Genomic DNA, 17609 nt, shown 5'->3' with positions numbered 1-17609 from the left:
AGGTCAAAAGGAGAGCAAGATAAAGAAATGTCATGAAATTCCAGGGAGGACAGTTTCCACAGTGCAGAGAAGTCAAGAAGAAGGAGAATTGAGAAGAGTGTACTGGGGCTTAACAGTATTGACATCACTGATAGCTTTGACAAAATAAATTGTAGGCAGGTGGCAAGTGACAGAAACCAAACTGCAATGAGCTAATAAGGAGGCATAATAATAGAAAAGCTAAGTCTGTTATAGTTGGTCATCACATAATGTTGTTAATGTGTACAATTGCCTTCTGATAACTGCTCATTTCAATTGGCATCAGTTTTTGCAAATCTTTCTACATTTTTGATGAGAAATGTCAAATGGTTCTAAGAACAAAAAGGTTTCCTGGACCAACTTAAGAAGGATTTTGAAAATCAATTAAGATTAAGGGAAAAAAAATAATCCAAGAAAATTATGAAAAGAAAGTTTACTTGAAATAGAGAATCAAAATCTTAATTAGTTCATTGAAAAGTAGAATTTAGCAAAGGGAAGCTAATGAAATTCTAAGATATCAAAAATAACAATAAGAATAATCAGACTGTCTGAAAATTTTGTTTAAAAAGAATTTTTGAAACAATATTAAAAGAAAATATCAATGAAAACTACCCTGAATTTCGAGAACAAGAAGGAAAAGGAGAAAAAAAAAAGGAAAAAGAAAGAGAGGAAAACCTGCAGGAATATCGTATAAAAGTTTCAGAACTCCAAGGTTAGAGAGAAAATATTCGAAGTAAAAAGGAAAAAAAAACCAAATGAACAACTTATATATTATGGAGTTACAATAAGAATTACTGAAGACCTAGAAGCTACAACATTGAAGGACCATATATTTTAGAGCAAAAGCGCTGGGGTTACAACCAAGAATGACTTACCAGCAAAGATAAGTATTATCCTAAATGGAAAAAAAATGGTTACTTAACAAACTCAAAGACTTTCAGATTTTTATGACAAAAACAACCAAATCCAAGGAAAATTTCAACATATAACATTCAAGAGAAATATGATATAAACATTAAGGACTAATTATAATAAGGTCAAATTGTTTACTTTTAATATATGAAAATATCAGTTTTTATGACAGTCATTTTTATATGGGTAGTCTGAAAGAAAGACTTGGACTGAACTAAGATGTGATATATTCTAAAAAAATAAAAGAATTTAAAGAGAGAAAAAAGGAGCAATTATCTTATACAAATGAGTCAAAAAAGGAAAAGATGCAGAAGAAGCTTGCAGGGAGGAGGAAGAGTAGTAATGAAATCTTATTCTCATTGGTAATGGGTTAAAGAGGGAACCATGTGTGTGGATAAAATTTTCAACATGCAGGAAGTATAGGGAAAGAGGATAAGGGAGGGAATTTTAAAGGTGGAGCATAGGTCAAGGAATAGAAGGGAAAGGTGACAGGTAGGAAATAAAGTGGAGGAAAGAGGAAGCATAGAAATAGGAATGGAAGAACAGTGAAGGAAAATGGGAAAATTTATAACAAAATTTATAACAAATTTATAACAAATAATTAGTTTAAAATGGGGATGGGATGGAGTTACCTATAGGATAGAAACTGCTACTCAATTAACAATTTGAATTCAACAGTTTGCTGATTTCAAGAATTGCTATAAGAAAAGAGAGATAGCACAAATATAAAACAAAGTCAGGAGTAGAATTTATTATGTCAAAAATCATCTCAGATTAAAACTAAAATTGATTTAATCAAAGGATAAAAATAGGGAAACTACACTATAGGTCAGTCATACTATTCAATATTGTTTTATCGAGAGTATACCTTCCAAAACAGACTCAGGAACTATAAAAATATAAACATAAAACATTTTTTATCCCAATAAAGTCAGATGTCAATAACTGAAATAGTATTTGCTGTTCATGGGTAGATAAAGTCAATATACTAAAAATATGATAATTTTACCTAATCAATTCATTTATGTAATGCCATCTCAGTTAAATTATGAAAAAAATCTTATTCAATTAGGAAAAAATAGCTAAGTTCATTTGGAAGAACAAAAGTTGAGAAGCTTTTTCCAGGGGAAGAAAGATGTAAAGGAAACAGATTCAGTAGTATCAGACCTTAAACCATATTATAAGATGAGAGCATTGTTGGAAGTATAAAATGGACACTTTAGATTACTTTAAAGTTTTCTTTTATAAATAAAATACATGCAGTGAAGAATACAAGATATGTAGAAAATTGAAAAGAGTCTATCATGACTCAGAATGTGATTGGGTTGGAATGTAGCTGTGGTTTAGGAAATGATGAGTTGGTTGATTGATTGAGAAAAGAATAGAAAGATTTGAACTTATGAAGGTGGCGGATGACCCCATTCAGAGAAATAGATGGCAGTAGGAAATAAGCATGGAATGGATTGAAGGTGATACATATGTATGGGTAGGATTATAATTATGTATATATGTATATGGGTTTATATATGTTTATATACATCGATATCTAAGTTTAATTGTAGCCTTCGGGGGGGGGGGGATAAGGTAAGAAGCACACTGCAGAGAACAAAAGTAAACCTACAAGGGAACAAAGAAAAGCAGGGCAACTTTGAATATACAGAATGCTATTTTTTATTCTGACTTTCTTGAAATTGAACTTCATTGTTTTATATTGAAACCTCTCCTATTTTCTGCACAAGGTGATTTTTTTTTCTTTTCTTATTTTGTATTTGTTTAAAAAAAGAAACAAAAAAGGTGTCTAAAGTGAGATCTGAACTCAGAAAGAGAATCGGGGCATGATAAGGGATAACTTTTTCAGGCAATTTTCCATTTGAGACAAAGTGACAGATTTGCATTTCTAGATTCCCTTTAACAGATTTTTCTCCAAAACCATGAAACAGATAGTCATTTTTTTTTAACCATCACAACTGGGCAGGCCCATTTTGTATCTTTCAATTGAATAAGAAAAAACAAAGAAACACATTTACTTTTAGCCAGACTCACACGTGGATGTCAATGAATGGAAAATTATAAAAAAAAAAAAAAACCTCATCAAATACACAAATCATGTATTTGCACATTGTAACAAGTCATTTCATTTAATTTCCTCTTTCAGTATGAATATTTCAACGCAGTTCTGATTAACGAACAAGATGAGGAAGGGAAATATTTGGAGCTGGGGAAGGAGTTCATCTTGGTTCCAAATGACCATTTTAACAACTTACCTGTCAACATTAGTCTGAGTGATGTTCAAGTTCCAACCAATATGTACAACAAAGGTAAGTGGGGCTTGCAGTCACTTAATACTTGGGCTGACAGATTTGAACTGGGAGCAGTCAGGCCGCCTATGCCTGACGCTCATATACTGAGAGCAAGACTGGTCTGTGCTGACATATCAGGGAGAAGCTGTGGACAGACCTGTAGGAACATTGTTGTTTTTCTGCTAAAGAGCTCTTCACTGTTCCTGTGCCTTTAAAAACTAGATTCTCCCTATCATCTCTCTCTCTCTCTCTCTCTCTCTCTCTCTCTCTGGCCATCTTTCTATCATTTCTCTCAATTTTCTCTCTCATTTTTCTTTTTATCTAACTCTTCCTTTCTCTCTCCCTCCCTCTCTCTCTTTCTCTATACCTTTAAATAGAAAGGTAACATAAATAGATGTTATCTATGTGTTTGTTTTTAATTGAAATGTCTTGAAGGGAGTGTTGCATCACACATCTTTTGTTGGTCAGATCTTGGGCAGAAAGGCCTGTTTAGAGACTGTCTCTATCATGTGTTAGCTGTGTGACCTCGCTGAGCTTCATGTCACTCTCTCTATCATGTTCATTAAGCTATAGAACATCATGATCTGTATCAAAGGGATTGACCCCCCCCCAATGAAATACCAATGCCTGGATTTATTATTCTAAATGTCAGAGATAATTTCGATGTTCACCACACAACAGCATGAAACAGAGAGGGAGAAGGAAACATGACAAACAAAATAAACTCTCTGAGGGTAGGAGATACTTCTCATATTGCCTTTGTATCACCAGCCCCATCATTTAAAATATTTTTTCCTAAGATCTTACTTAGCTAGGGATACAACTAAAAAGAATGAAACAGTCACTATTCTCAAAGGCTTTATTTAGATTGTCAGCTCCTTGAGAGCAAGGACTATCTTTTGCCTTTTTTTATATCACTATTGGTTAGCACATAGTAGGTATCCAATAAGTTTAATGACTGTGCCAATTCACTTCTGAGTAGGGAGAGAACAACTATATATAATATATATATATATATATAATATATGTATATATGTATATATATATATATATATACATGAACAGAATAAATATAAGATAATTGAATGCAAGATAGTTGGGAGGAAGAACACTAGAATGGAATCTTGAAGAGAAATAGGAATTCTTAAAGAGAGAGGGGAATGGTAAATACATCCCTTACATGAGGGGAAGGTACCATTACAAATACTTGAAGATGGAATAAAGAGGTCAAAGAATAGAGAGAGGGGCAGTGGGGCTGGATTCCAAGAGTGAATGGGAGAATCATGTCTACTGAGTCTGGAAAGATAGGTTGGGACCAGGCTAGGAAGGGCTTTAAGTCAAACAAAGAAGTTTAGTAAAAGACAAACTCAAGAATGAATAGGAGGCAGATGTCATTCATTGAACACAGAAGTGATACAGTCATGTAAGTAATTCAAATCATCTGAGTAACTCTGTGGAGGATAACTGGAATGGGGAAAGACTCAGGCAGGGGCATAGTCATTGCCATAATTTTGTTAAGACATTATGAGGGAGTCATCTGAGAGAAAGAGGTAGACCAAGAGGGGTTTGCTGTAACATTGAATTAGCAAGATTTCACACTGAGTGGAAGTCCTGGGAGAGTGAGAGATAGAGACAGAGAGACAAAGAAACTGATGGGTAACATTCATGTTATCAACCTGGGAGACTGGAGGCATGGTAAAATTGGGAAGTTTGGACGTGGGAAGAACTTTTTAAGGGGAGATTATTCATTGAGTTTTAGGCATAATGAGATTAAAATGTTCTGGAATATCCAGTATGCAAGGTCCAAGGGCAGTTGGTGATAAGGGTCTGAAACTTCGTGGAGACTGTCGGTGAAATACAAAACTCTGGAAGTCATCAACACAGAGAGGATAATTTAAGTCATGGGAGTAAGGGGAATGACCAAATAAGAAGGTGTTGAGAGAAAAGAAGGTCCAGGGGAGAAGAGTCTTGGAGAATACCTCAAGTGGGTGCATGGATTGTGGATAATTAACTAGTAAAAGAAACTGAGACATGTAAAAGAACCGGGAAAGAGTAGTATCATGTAAGCCCAGATAGGAGAGTATCATTGTTATAATTTTCACCAGAAAAGTGATCATTATTGTCAAATGCATCCAAGAGGGAATAAGGAAGAAGAATGAAAAATGACTACCTGGTTTATCTTGGGAGAGAGTAGATTCAGTTGTGTGGTGAGTTCTGAAGCCAGATTGCAGAGGATTGAGGAATATGTGAGAGGAAATGAAATGGAAGGAGTGAATGTTAATAGAATTTTCTAGGTGTTTGGCTAAGAAAAGGAGAAGAGATATAGGAGTATTAAGTCTGAAGACTTAATAGCATCTAGTCTAGTGAAGGTTTCATATTGGGTGAAATTAGGCACTTTTTAAGTAATAAAAAACAATAATCATAAGGGAATGATTGAAAATTAGAGGAAGAGAGATTGGGGCTGCAATCAGTAGGAAAAGAAAAATTCGGCCAACTGCACATATAAAAGAGTTGGTCTGGGCAAGGAGAAGGGTTAGCACCTTATAAGAGCCTAGGAAGTGGGGACGGGGGATCAATAATGTTTTGTGATGAAGAGGTGAGAGTCAGGATCTCATAGCACATGGCTTCACTTTTCTCAACAAAGGGAGAATCTAGATCTTTACTTGGGAAGGGAAGTTAAATGCTTGAGGAGAGCAGAAAAGATTTTCAATACATCCTTTGAGAAATGAGTTAGATAATCAATTGGGGAGGAATGAGAGGACTGCTTGCTATTACGAAAGCCCAGGTGATACTTTATAGCATGGGTTTCTAACTACATTTAGCAGTGCAAAAGTTGGGAGCTGATTAAAATAATCTAAGGCCCACGTTTAGCAAGGATTAGCAGCAATATGACAAAGCTGAAAGATTTAAGTAGACAAGATAGTGAAGAATCGAACTGGTGAACTGGGAATTGGATATTGGGTAGAAAGGAAATCCAAGCAGTGGTAATGGCCCAAGAAGGTCTGGGCCGGTAGAACTGAGGATAAGGGATAACAATTTGCCTGGAAGGCCTGAGGCCTTCTGAGCAAGGTGGTGATCAGAGAGCTTTTGATTAAGAAACTAGACTGATTATGGGTATGGTGACATTCAGAGTATGGCCATCCTTCTATATGGATGATCTCTGGTGAAGTAGTAGGTTGTATGACCAAGAAGACTGAGGAATTAGGGGGTTAGGAAACTCAGGATGTGAGCATGGACTTTGAAATCACCCTGTGTGAGGGTAAGATCCCAGTTGGTAACTGAGTCAAAAAAGGATAAGGAAAATAACAGGTAGTGAGAGCTTGTTTGCCATTGGCAAAGTATTGAGTGGCAGATGAATAGGGTGAGGGCTCACATTCTGAAAGGCTGCTGCTAGGACTTGATTGCCCTCTCTGACTTCTCTAGCCTGAATGCTTGGGGGAGAGAGGAGGTGTTGTGTAGCTAATCTCTAGGGAGACAGAGAACACTGGACAGGAACTGGATCATGTTTGCTGACATCTTAATGAAAAGTTGTGATGTGCGTTGGTGGTGATGCTGCTGGTAGTATAGACAATGTCTTGTATAATTAGTGATAAATAAATATTTGTGGCTTTTGATTGGATTGATATAGTATCAAGACTCTTGAACATGAGGTTCTATGTCCCCATCGCTGCCTTTGGGGCAACCTTCTACCCATGTGATTATAGAAAAGTTACTTTATCATCTCTGGGCCTCAGCTTCTTTATTTACAAATAGAGTTGCTACAACTACACAATAAGGCTGATGTAGGAAAAAATGCATAGATGAGTTATATGTAACTATTGCTAATGACTGGAATAAGCCAACCAGTGGTGGGATTCGGTTCACTCCAGTTCAGCAGGACTGATACCTAATTTTTATGCTGACTTTGGCAAACTGGTTGTTAAGTTACTTGAATCCCACCACTGAAGCCAGCCACATATGAGGACTGATTAGGAGGATTTTGAAAGGGATTCGTTATTGTGAATACAGCATTCACTGTTTATGAAAGAAATAACAATGATAACGATAACACACACAGCTTTTCTCTCTTCAATGGCCCTTCTTTGTTATCATCATTGTACAGATAAAGCAGCCAAAGCTTAGAGATTAGTGGTTCATTTTAGATAAACAGTTTTAAGTTTTTTGTGTACTTACTAAATATGACATTGGGAAAGGTCCTGAAAGAGCTTCTCATTCAATTCTTATGGTGACAAGAATTCCTTCTATAACCAAATCCTTCTCCATTAAATGATTTCCCTGCCTTTCCTTGAAAATCTAAGAGGCAATTCTCCTCACCCCCCCCCCACCATGTTCTGGGCTCACTCAATTCTACTTTGGAATCCTTCTTTAGGAAGAGCTGCCATTTTGCTCCCTAGTTTCTCCCCTTATTCCTAGCCTTGCCCTCTGAGCAGAGAAAGACAAGAGTACTTTTTCTTCCATTTCATGCCAGCAAAGTAGTTACGCACAATGCCATCTGTCAACACAGAACTTGTGTTGCCAAATACATCTGTTGAAGAGGAAGAAGTAATGTGGAAGGGGGAATCAGCAAAGTCCAAAGGGTTTGTCTTCCAGATTTAAAAATACCCCTGTGACCATAGGAAAGTCTCTCTTCTTCTCTGGACCTTGGTCTTCAAACGTCTGAGGAAGGATGTGTACTCGGGTATTCCTGATTCCATAAAGAACTTCTGTCAACTCTCCCTGCTCACCTGAAGAGCATCAACCTGTCAGGTGTCCTAGGGCAAAAAGATCCTTTTGTTATGAGTGGGTATAGCCAGAGGAATGTAGTCTTGGATACCTGACTTCGCATCATAAGATTGTATTAGGCCAAATAATGACAGTCATCCTACCAATAGAGTTATTCTGTAAATTAGATGAGGGAGACATGTTGCCATGGCAGGTGTGGATGCTTTCAACTCAGGGGATACAGATTCTCAAAAAGACTCCCTGGAGCATATTTCAAGATGGAAAATAATTAAGGAAGATTTTTTTAAAGTAGCAGTTGCTTACAAGTTGCATGAACAATTAAAGATTTTAGTTAGTTTTAATTTCACTGTGTATTGAATGTTCCCAGTCTGGCTGTACCTTTCCTTAAAGAGCTTCATAGTTCTGATGCTCTTCTCCATCACTGATCTTACACACCATCAAAAGGAATGATTTGGCATAGCAAAATCAACATGGCCAACATTCATTCAATCATCATGGGACCAACATTCAATTTCATCTCACCTGGAAGTTAGCTAGACAGTCATTTAATTAAAAAAAGTCTCCAAAATAACATTGTCTCCTGTTAAATATCCCTGTGGCATCTTCTTATCTCCAATGTATAGAGCAACTCTCTAACCCCTAAGGACCTTCTGAGCAATTAGTCAAGTCAAGTTGTCTGAAAACATAATTTGGACAGGAAATGAGTGTCACTCAGAAAGACAGGGAGAGGGATTTCCTGAAAATGTCTGTCTCCATTTTGCTTAGTTCAGACCATACCCAAACAATCTTTTCTTTTTTTTGTAGTTACAGGAAAATATATTTCATCTTTCAAAGTGTCTTCATCTCAGACCCATCCTGCTGATTCCTTAAGTGTTCACACAGAGCTTGGACGCTGGCTCCGATAAATCCAGGCTAGTTAGTTTGTCTCCAACAAAGGAAAGTCTTACCTTTTTTTGGCAGTTTAAACTGACATACGTCAAGTGGGATTGACAAATGTCTGCTTGGATGCTGGCTATGGTCTTTTGCTAGATAATCAGTGGCAGTGGATGTTGAAATCTGAAGACTACTATGTGTTCTGGATTGCCCAAGGTAACTTCTGTGCTCAGTTCATTACTGTACAACGAAGACATATCTGATGTTTGGCCAAAATTTTCTCTTCTTTTTCTGCTTTTCCCATTTATAGTGAAATAGGACAGGCTCAAATCATTGGGCATGTGGAAAGCATTTGATTGAATGCTTTGATTGAATGAACTCCTACTCTGCTACAGACACTCCACTAGGTGCTGGGAATGCACAAACAAAAACTAAGAGTCCCTGCTCTCAAGGAGTTTGCATTTTATGGCAAGGCCATATGGGTTTAAAAAAAAGATAATTTACTTGCAAAATAAATCCTAAGTAATTTTGATGGAAATGAGTACCAACACCTAGAATAGTCAGGAAAAGCCTTATCTAGGGTCCTGGTGGTGTCTGATCTGAACCTTTAAGAGAATCAGAAACAAACAGTATTCTCCAAATGGCGGACAGTCTGTAGAAAGAACAATATATACAAGAAAGGCAAGTAAGATTAATTGCCTTACTGCCTAGAGATGATCATCCCTTCCACTTGTCTAGGTGCTAGATCTCTACCTTTATCTCTCAGGATACTTTTTGTGACTTTTCGCTTTCTGGAAGATTCTGTGGGGCTTGCCATTTTGTCTTTTGGGATCCCAAGGGATCCTTTATCAACGATGAGACTTTTAACCATCCTTGAGAGGAGGCTGTAATATTCTTTAATTGTAACTGAAAGGCAGATAGGCATAAAGGAAGCAAGTCACATGAATCCAGAAGACAAGGTTCAAATATGTTAAAAAGGTAGAGTCTCTTTCCCTTGTTGGCTCCAGTCAAAAGCCATCCTTACCCAACCTGGCTTTACTACTTGAAAGTCTATCCCCAGGCAAAATCAAGTTAAACTGAGCATGGGGTTGTCTTAGAGAAAGAAACTGAGAGTCAAGATGAGGGAGAATATCAGGGATGTCAAAATGTCAAAATGTTACAGTTGAAAAGAGCAAAAAAGCAAGAAAAAACTAGAAAGGAAGATGCTAATTATGACAGAAACAGAGGATGAGCAATTGTTAGGCAACCCCCCACCTCATCTTGCTCATGTTACTTTGATGATTATAAGGGATGATAATAGAGTAGTTTGAAGTTTGCAAAGCACTTTACATAGCTTATTTTATCAGATTATCACATTATTGTCATTATTGATCAGGACTATGATTATCTCCATTATTACCATTTAAAAATTTGAGATTCTTAAATTTTAAATGACTTGATTGGAAAATTGGAATGTTTGAAATATGATTTGAACGCTGGAATATTCATTTCAAATCCAGTTTCCTTTCTCTATAACCACTAGAAGTTTTTATTTCTTTTTACAAGCCCAGCAGACACTGTGGTATCTTAGGCATATGAATTATAATCAAAGAGTGGCAAAACCCAGTGACTGAGGCAAATGGCTTTATGATTTTTACTCTAGGAAGAACTCTGTTTAAATATAAAGTAAGTAAGAGGCAGTATGACATGGTACCTGGACCTAGATCTGTAATAAATTGTCTCACCTTGGGCAATTTACTTAACCCCTTTCATTGGAAGGCAACTTTCTATGACCATGTCCCCTAAGTTCATGATGAGTTGTGACCTAAGTTAGTACCTGACTCACAAAATCACAGACCATAGCTATATTATTTTAAGGACCAATCATCCATTTCTCTGAGGTTTTCCCAGAAGGCTCCTTAGTATAGATGGATAGTTAGAAAATTTTGCAGAATCAAATTGCAAATGCTATCCTATGTCCTGGAATTGTAGGTGATAGTGGCAGGAGGTGGAGAGTGTAGTATGATTGAAAGACTATTGGGCTAGCATGCAGAAGATCTAGTTAGGTTTGAGCTTCAGACTGTTTGGAAGACTTTTTATTAGCTGAGACTGAAGTCCTCTCCAGCTCGGAGAATCTCAGATTCGAAGAAGAGGCTCCCAAGCCTCCAACTTTTCTAGATGATGAACTCTATACTCTTGGGTTTGCTATATGCTTTGATCCTGATGATCTCATAGTTACTGAGCACTTTCACTTGTCATTATAGACTCAGGATACAGTTCATCTTGGAAGGAGCAACATTCCTTCTGTGTCAAGGCCAAGGCTTTAGACAAACTTGGGTCCAGACACTATCATAGCTCATAGTGGAAAGTCATCCCTCACTGTGTCAAAAGGCATCCAAATGGCCCCACCCCATATGTATAGCATTTATGAACCTTAAGTCTTGGATTTATATCTCCAGTGCTTAGAGGAGGGCCTTGTACACAGTAACATTGCTTTATTACTAAGTTATTTACATTTGTCTCCCTCATTAGAATGTAAGCTTTTGGAAGGCAGTCACCATGTTTTTGCCATTTTTTATGTCCCCAGCATTTAAAACAATACTTGCTGATTGGGTTGCTGACAGTGTGTTGTTATATAGGAAAGGACAAACCTCGTAAAGGCAGGGTAACTCAAGTGTCCTTTTACAACAATTTTAGACATGGTACCCATCCCAGATATTTGATACTAGAAGGCCATGGGGTAGGGGAGTTGATCTATATTCTTCCACACATACCCACAAAACCAGTAAAGTATAAACCGCTGTTATTTTTGACATTGTATCCTCAATTCATGGTACCCATAGACCCTTAGTAAATATTCATTTCCTTGAATCAAGGGCAGACTTCTCCAGTTTGCCTTCCATATATTGTCTAATCTCAGAAAATCTGTGATGGACACTATTCGATGCTGTGAGAAGAAGTCAGGCAAATGGCCATTCCAACATTTTTGGACAAAGACACTCCCTTTCCATGGTCATGAATTCCTTTTTTTGTTGTTTTATTCCAGAATGTGAAGTATCCTCAAAGGCATCTCTTAAAAGATAATTTGCCTTGCAAAACTTTCTCCAATGCTCTTGATGTCTGAGAAATAAAAATCAAATATTCTTCTGAGCAAAGCACTCAGCTAGTATTTTTCCAGTGGCTCCTGAAGGACATAAGCTTCTTGGGGTTGGATGCCTTTATTTCAGGCTTCAGACACTCCCTACAGATCTATTTTTCATCCATCTTCCATCTTTTATTTCAATGTGTTTATTCCCATTCACTTGCTAGTAGTTTTGTTTGTATAGGATAAAGAGAAAATTTTAATTTTAATCCCGTCAACATTTATTAAATACCTATTATATTCTAGATTCTGGGCATGCAAAGACAAAATGGGAACCATGATTTTGCCTTCAAAGAGCTTACTTTCCTCTCGGGGAGATTCAGAGTGCACCCAGGTGAATAACATAAGGAAATTTGAGAAGGAAGGAGAAGCAGTAATAACTGGAAGTCCCCATGGTATGGGAATGTGGAAGGGTATTTACATAGGATGCATTTTCTCTTTCATCACAACTCTGGCTTTGGGAGACAGAATCCAACCACTGGAAGGAGAATTGGATATGTGATGATTCACACTTCCAATAAAAGCATTTACACTTCAAGTGCTCATTTCTATAGATAAAGTATCTGTATGAGGTAGAATTCTTAGGACACCAGAAAAAATGCAGGATGCATCTAGAGGGAATAACCATTGACCCACATGCCTCCTTTCTCATTTCTGTAAGGTCTTTATGAGAACAATCTACATGCATATCAACAGCATCCTTGATGAAAATATGAGATTTTTTTTTGGGGGGGGACCATAAGAATAGACATTTGGAAACCATTTTCTATAGCAGCATGCATCTTTCTCAATAAGAGATTAGTAATTATGAAAGCTGACATTTATCTAGGGATTTAGATCCAATTAGAGAGATAATTTTGTTTAGAGATCCTCTGCTTATTGCTAGCAAGTGAATTAGCCCAGAGTGCCAACAGATTCTGGGCTTGACATTCTCAGATTGCAATAGTCCTAATTATAACTTTACTGAGAATCATCAAAGGATACATGATGCATGATGAAAAATGAGCCTTATCTACACTTTTGATAGAGGTAACCTACAGCAAGAGTGAAGGTCAGAGAAGCCCCAAGATCCCTCTGAAGAGGACTGATTCATAGAATACCAACGTTATCCCCTGAGAAAATGAAGATTGTAGGTACCCCAAATGGATCTGGAGAGCCAAATGTGAAGTATATAAATATAGTACAACTGGTCATTAATGGTTCCTTATGCGCCAAAAGGAACAATAAAAGGAGCATCTAGGGAAAGGAGGAATGCTTTTGAAAGGGCTAGACCGGTCATAAAGTAAGGATGAGAAAAAAAGAATAGTGACGGTGCTTCTCCAGTGTCCAATTGATTGCAAAGGACCCTGAGGATGCCTTCCAGTGTGTGGAGTGGAGTCCCTATGAAGGATACATGGGAAAGTTTGGATAAGAGTTACACATGATAGATTGAGATCTGTGCCTTTTTTTAATCTGTCTTGATTATGGACCCCTTGCCACAAACATTTCAGCTTTGAACAGACCACTTTGAAACTGCTTTGTAGGGGTGGCTAGGTGGCATAGTGGATAAAGCACCGGCCCTGGAGTCAGGAGTACCTGGGTTCAAATCTGGTCTCAGACACTTAATAATTACCTAGCTGTGTGGCCTTGGGCAAGCCACTTAACCCCATTTGCCTTGCATAAACCTAAAACAAAACAAAACAAAACAAAACAAACTGCTTTATTACTATGTCCACATTAAAGGAAGGGTGTTAACAAGCTGAAAAATATCCAAAAGATGAATAATGTTATCATTGGATCTTTTTTCCTTTCTCCCCTTCTTTTCCCTCCTCTCTTCTTTCCCATGGATTTGGGGACATCATGGGATAAAAACTTCTTCCACCCATGCAGCTGAGCAGATTGATGATATATATAGTTTGACAGTGACATCTGGGGCACCAAAGAGCTTAAATGACTTGTCCAAGATCACAATCACTCTGGCAGAATGAATCACAGGTTGGAACTTGAACCCATGTTTTCCTGATTTATAGACCAAACAGCCTGTTCTGCTGTGCTCCATCTCTGGAAGGCCAGGAAGTTCAAGTTTGAAAGGATCAGCTGATGATGAGACCTAAAAACCATGAGATATTAGGATCATGGAAAGAAACTGGGGATAATTGGCATGCACATGAGATTGGAGATTGAGATAAGGACATGATTTCTGCCTTTTAATATTTGAAGTTCAGAAAAAGAAATCAAATATGTGAGATTCATCCTCCTTGTTTGCCTCAGAAGTAGCAGAGAGAAATCTTATCTACTCATTTCTGGACTGCTAAGACATGCTAAGAGGGAGCAGAAGGGCAGAGAGAAGCATTAAAAGATAAGGAAACTTCGGTTCAAGTCCTGCTCCTGATTTTTGCTGATTGTATGACCCTGGGTAAGCCATTTCACTTCTCAGTGCTCTAAACACTTTTCCAAGACTAAAAGTTGAAGGCAGGGTATCAACTTGCATTGATAGAGGAAGTTTCACCATATAGAGTTTTCTCTTTTCAATGAAATCCTAGATCCAATCCTTAATCCTCATAAATGTGATTAGAATTTGTTTCCTGTTTCCCTGTTCTTTTTCTTACATGTGGGTGCCCAATCATTTCATTTTCATGTTCATTTTCTCTTTCTTGCCCTTCTGTAAAATCACAAGAGAATATTCTTAATATATAGCACATGTCAGTTCACATCCTTGGGCACTGGGTAGTGGCTGTCATAATCCAGTGATTCAGTTTAAATTCAAAAGACATCTGGTCTATTTCTCCTCGCTTTATTTTCCACCCAGGATCCTATGTGAAAACATTTGAAATGGATATCCAGAGGAGCCAATGAAGGGACTGTCTTCATTGTTTTTAATCAAGGAACTGTTTTGCCATTGTCATACATGGCTATAGGAAGGAGCTATGATTTTGTCATTATGGGTAATTCGTGGGCTCATAATTTTCTCCATTTGAGTCAGTCACAACCTTTCTGTAATTGAGACATACGAAGGTACCTGAGGCATAGATAGAGGCTAAATGACTGGTCTAGGGTCACCTAGCAATATAATTTTTTTAGTTTTTTTTTTTTTTTTTGCAAGGCAAATGGAGTTAAGTTGGCTTGCCCAAGGCCACACAGCTAGGTCATTATTAAGTGTCTGAGACTGGATTTGAACCCAGGTACTCCTCACTCCAAGGCCGGTGCTTTATCCACTATGCCACCTAGCTGCCCCAACTAGCAATATGATTTTCACAGGAATTATTGGAATCTTGGACATCCTGATTCTAAGATCAGCTCTCTATCAAAAATCAAATCACTAATAAAATATTCTGGTTAAGAGTGGAGTCCTGCACATGCCATAAAGGAATTGTCAGTTTCCAAGATTTTAGATCATAAAACACATTGAAAATTATCCCAAACAGTCCCTTGGTAATCGGTACTGTTTGACATTAAGCTGCTAGATCATCTGCCCATCCTGAATCACCTAATTAGATACTTTGTTCAACGTCATCTTGGATCAGTTTTAGATTTAAAAAAAAATACTGGAAAGTATTCAGAGGAAGGGAACTAGGATAGTTAAGGACCTTGAAGGAATTTTTATTTAACGATCTCTTGAAGGAGCATTAATATGAAGAAGAGAAGATTCAATAGGAAACATTAAAGGGGTTTACAAGGATTTGAATGTTGTTCAATCATTTTAATCATGTATGATTCTTCATGGCTCCTTTTGGGGTTTTCTTGGCAAGGATGCTGGAGTGCTTTGCCATTTCCTTCTTCAGCTCATTTTACAGATGAGAATACTGAGGCAAACAGACTTAAATGACTTGCTCAGGGTCACAAAGCTAATAAGTATCTGAGGTCAAATTTGAACTCAGGTCTTTCTGATTCTAAACCCTGCACTCTCTCCTCTATGCCATCTTATTTGCTGAGGATGGGGAGCTAGGGGTGGAATGGGGGGATTAGCTGTTTCTCTTTGATCTCTTTAAAAACCAAGAAGAGCAATGGAAATTTCATAAAGACCAATTTAAGCTTAATGCTAGGAAAAAAGACCAAAAAACCCCCAACTTCTTAATAATTAGAACTGTCTAAAAATAGGCTAGATAGGATCAAGAGAGGCTGCATTCCCCTTTCTTCTAGAATACCTTGAACAATCACTTAACATTTCCTATCAGATGGCTGCTGAGGTCATTCCCAACTCTCAAGTTCAGGGAATTATTCAGAGCCATCTATCATATTGTTAATGATTTCCTTATCTAACTGCAGAGATTTCTACTTAATGGATTGATGGGTGGCCCATCTCCCTCTGACCTTGGCTTGCATTATCTTATCTTGCATCTCATTTTCTATTGCTTTGGGTATATTTGAGCAGCCAAGTGGTGCAGTGAATGGTGTTCTGGGTCTAGGGACAGGAAGGATGGAGTTCACATATGGTTTCAAAGACTTACTGCATTAAACTGGGTAAGTCACTTCACCCCATCTGCCTCAGCTTCCACAAATGTAAAATGGACATCATAATAATGCCAATCTGCTGTAAGCAACAAGTGAGATGATATTTATAAATGCTTAGCACAATTCCTTGAATACGGTAGATAATTAATGCATACTTGTTCTCTTCCCAGTGATTTGTAACGCGTAAATCTCTTCATATAAATACCCTTCTGTCCAGTTGAGCTTCTTGGCTGAAGGTGCTGTCTTTCTATTTTTTTAATCTCTTCACTTTGCCCAGCAAATAATCATAAAAATGATCATATTTATCCACATTCTCAAAGAAGACTATGACATCAGGGAGGTGATGCCATGACAAGTGCGTGAATTGGATTATTGGGAGGATCAAATGGAATAATGCTTTTTAAAACCTGACACATGATGAGTGCTGTATAAATGTTAATAATCTATCATCACCATCATCACCATTGTCATCATCCTGACTAGGTTACAAATTGACTTGACCCCCCAATAGGCCTCAAGTCCCCAGGTCATCTTCACCAGAACCATCTGGGTCCAGACATTAATCAGGACAATTGGAGATGGATCTGGATGTGAGGCAATCAGGTTGAAATGACTGGCCCAAGGCACACAGCTGGTAAATGTTTCAGGTCAAATTTGAACTCAGGTCCTCTTGACTCCAAGGCCAGTGCTCTATCCTCTGCTGCCCTTAGCTGCCCCTGGTTTCAAGATATGTACTTTCCATCTTTTACTTCCTTTGGGAATATTCTCTCAATGACAGTCACTGGGTCAAAGGACATCAACAGTTTTGTGACTTCCATAATATAATTTTACCTGTTAGAGAATAATTCTTGGTCATAATTTTTGTGTCTACTTTCTGGATTGATTTAGGACTTTTATTAGAGGCTGTGATAAAAAAGAGTATTTCCTCCAGTCAAAAACATCTCTTTTTATTTTAGCTGCACTAATTTTGATAAAAGAAAAACATATTTGGCAATTAAAATGACTAATTTTATCTTTTAGTAGCAGTTTATTAAGTATATACTTTGTACTGTTGAGGGCCAAGTCAATTTGTAATCTAGTCAGGATGAAGACAGTGATGATGAGGATGGTAATATAGCATTCATCATGTGTCAGGTTTTATAATCATTATTCTATTTGATCCTCACAATAATCCTGGGAAATCGTTATTGTTTGTTTCCTTCAGTTGTGTCCAACTCTTCATAATCATATTT

At 37.4% G+C, this 17609-nt stretch overlaps 1 protein-coding gene across 1 annotated transcript in view; it reads left to right on the top strand.

The window, feature by feature from the left end:
- The window catches only part of CACNA2D3 (calcium voltage-gated channel auxiliary subunit alpha2delta 3), an 804577-nt gene that overhangs the window by 178256 nt on the left and 608712 nt on the right, over positions 1-17609 (top strand). The window contains exon 4 of the mRNA XM_074199069.1: positions 3086-3248. Coding sequence (XP_074055170.1) covers positions 3086-3248 — 163 coding nt within the window. The remainder of the gene's footprint in view (positions 1-3085; positions 3249-17609) is intronic.

This window comes from Macrotis lagotis, chromosome 8, assembly GCF_037893015.1.
Source record: "Macrotis lagotis isolate mMagLag1 chromosome 8, bilby.v1.9.chrom.fasta, whole genome shotgun sequence".
Lineage (NCBI taxonomy): Eukaryota > Metazoa > Chordata > Mammalia > Peramelemorphia > Peramelidae > Macrotis > Macrotis lagotis.
The sequence above is the reverse complement of the archived record's forward strand: the minus strand, read 5'-3'. Positions and strand labels throughout refer to the sequence as shown.